Genomic DNA, 3,520 nt, shown 5'->3' on the forward strand with positions numbered 1-3,520 from the left:
AAAAAAAAAAAAAAAAAAAAAAAAAAAAAAAAAAAAAAAAAAAAAAAAAAAAAAAAAAAAAAAAAAAAAAAAAAAAAAAAAAAAAAAAAAAAAACAATATTCCGACGAACTGATAACATCCTCTCTTTTTTGGAAGTCGGTCAAAAACCACTCGTGAGATTTGCTCATCTATAAATATCAATGTTGAGATCGATAAAGTTTTACCAATAAATGTATTGGTTTTCAAAAGAGGTTTTCTTTTAAATACAATCAAAAAAGACTACTTCTCAATATCATATTCCTTCGTAGCCAAAAATTTCGTTTTGAGACCAGAAATCATTTCAGTTAAATATTTCAAGATATAATTGGCTGCCACGCCATATTTATGTATGTATGGTCGAATTTTCTCAACCTTTGCTACAAATTTTGCAAACCTTCTTAATCCCATCAGCCAAAGAGCATGTAAACAAAGTACAGTTAAAACATTTTATAAATCACAAATTTAAAATTTATATTTTTCAATTACTTACTAGGTATTTAAGTGCTTATGCGTAGGCAATTATGTCACTGAAAATCATAAAAATACGTTATATATTAACTAATATTATTATTAGGCGTATGCTATCGAGAACGTGTGAACAATAGGAGTTTTCAAAAACCCGAAAAACATTTCAATTTCCCGCCTATCCTTAGTGTACACCAAGTACTACTTATTTAAAAATGTCAAATGAACAACACCTTCACAGTCTGTATCAGAAGCTTTAGTCGTAACGTCTACTGGATACGCAGATGAGGTAGAGGAACTTCTGGCGCTTGTGCTTTCAGAAGATGTTGGACCTAAAGTTGGCGTCATATAGACATTTGGTGTTGTGCTTCCTTCAGATGTGGTACCGCTCGAAGTTGTTGACGCTTCTGAAGTACTTGTCGACTCATCTGTTGTAGTGGTGCTTTCGGTTGTTGCTTCGCTGGAAGTTGTTGAATCTACAGTTGGCGTCGTATAGGCATTTGGTGTTGTGCTTCCTTCAGATGTGGTATCGCTCGAAGTTGTTGACGCTTCTGAAGTACTTGTCGATTCATCTGTTGTAGGGGTGCTTTCGGTTGTTGCTTCGCTGGAAGTTGTTGAATCTACAGTTGGTGTCGTATAGACATTTGGAGTTGTGCTTCCTTCAGATGTGGTTTCGCTCGAAATTGTAGACGCTTCTGAAGTACTTGTCGATTCATCTGTTGTAGGGGTGCTTTCGGTTGTTGTTTCGCTGGAAGTTGTTGAATCTACAGTTGGCGTCGTATAGACATTTATTGTTGTGCTTCCTTCAGATGTGGTATCGCTCGAAGTTGTTGACGCTTCTGAAGTACTTGTCGATTCATCTGTTGTAGTGGTGCTTTCGGTTGTTACTTCGCTGGAAGTTGTTGAATCAACCGTTGGCGTCGTATAGACATTTGGTGTTGTGCTTCCTTCAGATGTGGTATCGCTCGAAGTTGTTGACGCTTCTGAAGTACTTGTCGATTCATCTGTTGTAGTGGTGCTTTCGGTTGTTACTTCGCTGGAAGTTGTTGAATCAACCGTTGGCGTCGTATAGACATTTGGTGTTGTGCTTCCTACAGTTGGCGTCGTATAGATATTTGGTGTTGTGCTTCCTTCAGATGTGGTATCGCTCGAAGTTGTAGACGTTTCTGAAGTGCTTGTTGATTCATCTGTTGTAGTCTTGCTTTCGGTTGTTGCTTCGCTGGAAGTTGTTGAATCTACAGTTGGCGTCGTATAGACATTCGGTGTTGTGCTTCCTTCAGATGTGGTATCGCTCGAAGTTGTTGACGTTTCTGAAGTACTTGTTGATCCATCCGTTGTAGTGGTGCTTGCGGTTGTTCCTTCGCTGGAAGTTGTTGAATCTACAGTTGGCGTCGTATAGACATTTGGTGTTGTGCTTCCTTCAGATGTGGTATCGCTCGAAGTTGTTGGCGTTTCTGTAGTACTTGTTGATTCTTCTGATGTAGTGGTGATTTCGGTTGTTGCTTCGCTGGAAGTTGTTGAATCTACAGTTGGCGTCGTATAGACATTTGATGTTGTGCTTCCTTCAGATGTGGTATCGCTCGAAGTTGTTGACGTTTCTGAAGTACTTGTCGATTCATCCGTTGTAGTGGTGCTTTCGGTTGTTGCTTCGCTGGAAGATGTTGAATCTACAGTTGGCGTCGTAGAGACATTTGGTGTTGTGCTTCCTTCAGATGTGGAATCGCTCGAAGTTGTAGACGCTTCTGAAGTACTTGTTGATTCATCTGTTGTAGTGGTGATTTCGGTTGTTACTTCGCTGGAGAATGTTGAATCTACAGTTTGCGTCGTATAGACATTTGATGTTGTGCTTCCTTCAGAAGTGGTATCGCTCGAAGTTGAAGACGTTTCTGAAGTGCTTGTTGATTCATCTGATGTAGTGCTGCTTTGTCGTCCTAGAGACCTCTGAAGTTGTGCTTCCTTCAGATTTGGTATCGCTAGAAGTTGTTGGCTCGTCAGGAGTACGTTTTGATCCATCTGATGCAGTGGTGGTTCGCTGGAAGCTGTTGTGTCTGCAGTAGGCGTCGTAGAGACATCTAATGTTGTACTTTCTTCAGATGTGGCTTCGCTCGAAGTTGTATAGACATTTGGTGTTGTGCTTCCTTCAGATGTGGTATCGCTCGCAGTTGTTGACGCTTCTGAAGTACTTGTCGACTCCTCTGTTGTAGTGGTGCTTTCGGCTGTTGATTCGCTGGAAGTTGTTGAATCTACAGTTGACGTCGTATAGACATTAGGAGTTGTGCTTCCTTCAGATGTGGTATCGCTCGAAGTTGTTGACGCTTCTGAAGTACTTGTCGACTCATCTGTTGTAGTGGTGCTTTCGGTTGTTACTTCGCTGGAAGTAGTTGAATCTACAGTTGGCGTCGTATAGACATTTGGTGTTGTGCTTCCTTCAGATGTTGTTTCGCTCGAAGTTTTTGACGCTTCTGAAGAACTTGTCGACTCATCTGTTGTAGTGGTGCTTTCACTTGTTGCTTCGGTGGAAGATGTTGAATCTACTGTTGGCGTCGTAGAGACATTTGGAGCTGTGCTTCCTTCAGATGTGGTATCGCCCGAAGTTGTTGACGCTTCTGAAGTACTTGTCGACCCCTCTGTTGTAGTAGTGCCTTCGGTCGTTGCTTCGCTGGAAGTGGTTGAATCTACAGCTGGTGTCGTATAGACATTTGGTGTTGTGCTTCCTTCAGATGTGGTATCGCCCGAAGTTGTTGACGCTTCTGAAGTACTTGTCGACCCCTCTGTTGTAGTAGTGCCTTCGGTCGTTGCTTCGCTGGAAGTGGTTGAATCTACAGCTGGTGTCGTATAGACATTTGGTGTTGTGCTTCCTTCAGATGAGGTATCACTCGAAGTTGTTGACGCTTCTGAATTACTTGTCGATTCATCTGATGTAGTGGTGCTTTCACTTGTTGCTTCCGTGGAAGATGTTGAATCTACAGTTGGCGTCGTAGAGACAATTGGAGTTGTGCTTCCTTCAGATGTGGTATCGCTCGAAGTTGTTGACGC

The 3,520-nt window shown here is 41.5% G+C and overlaps 1 protein-coding gene across 1 annotated transcript in view; it reads right to left on the reverse strand.

The window, feature by feature from the left end:
• The window catches only part of Muc96D (Mucin 96D), a gene marked incomplete at its 5' end in the record, with an annotated part of 5,165 nt that extends 1,718 nt beyond the window's left edge, over window positions 1-3,447 (reverse strand). The window contains one exon of the mRNA XM_017623419.1: window positions 871-3,447. Coding sequence (XP_017478908.1) covers window positions 871-3,447 — 2,577 coding nt within the window. The remainder of the gene's footprint in view (window positions 1-870) is intronic.
• Window positions 3,448-3,520: the final 73 nt, after the last annotated feature.

This window comes from Rhagoletis zephyria, unplaced genomic scaffold (genome assembly GCF_001687245.7).
Source record: "Rhagoletis zephyria isolate East Lansing unplaced genomic scaffold, Rhagoletis_zephyria_1.1 Rzeph_scaffold_03178, whole genome shotgun sequence".
In the NCBI taxonomy this organism is placed as follows: Eukaryota; Metazoa; Arthropoda; class Insecta; order Diptera; family Tephritidae; genus Rhagoletis; species Rhagoletis zephyria.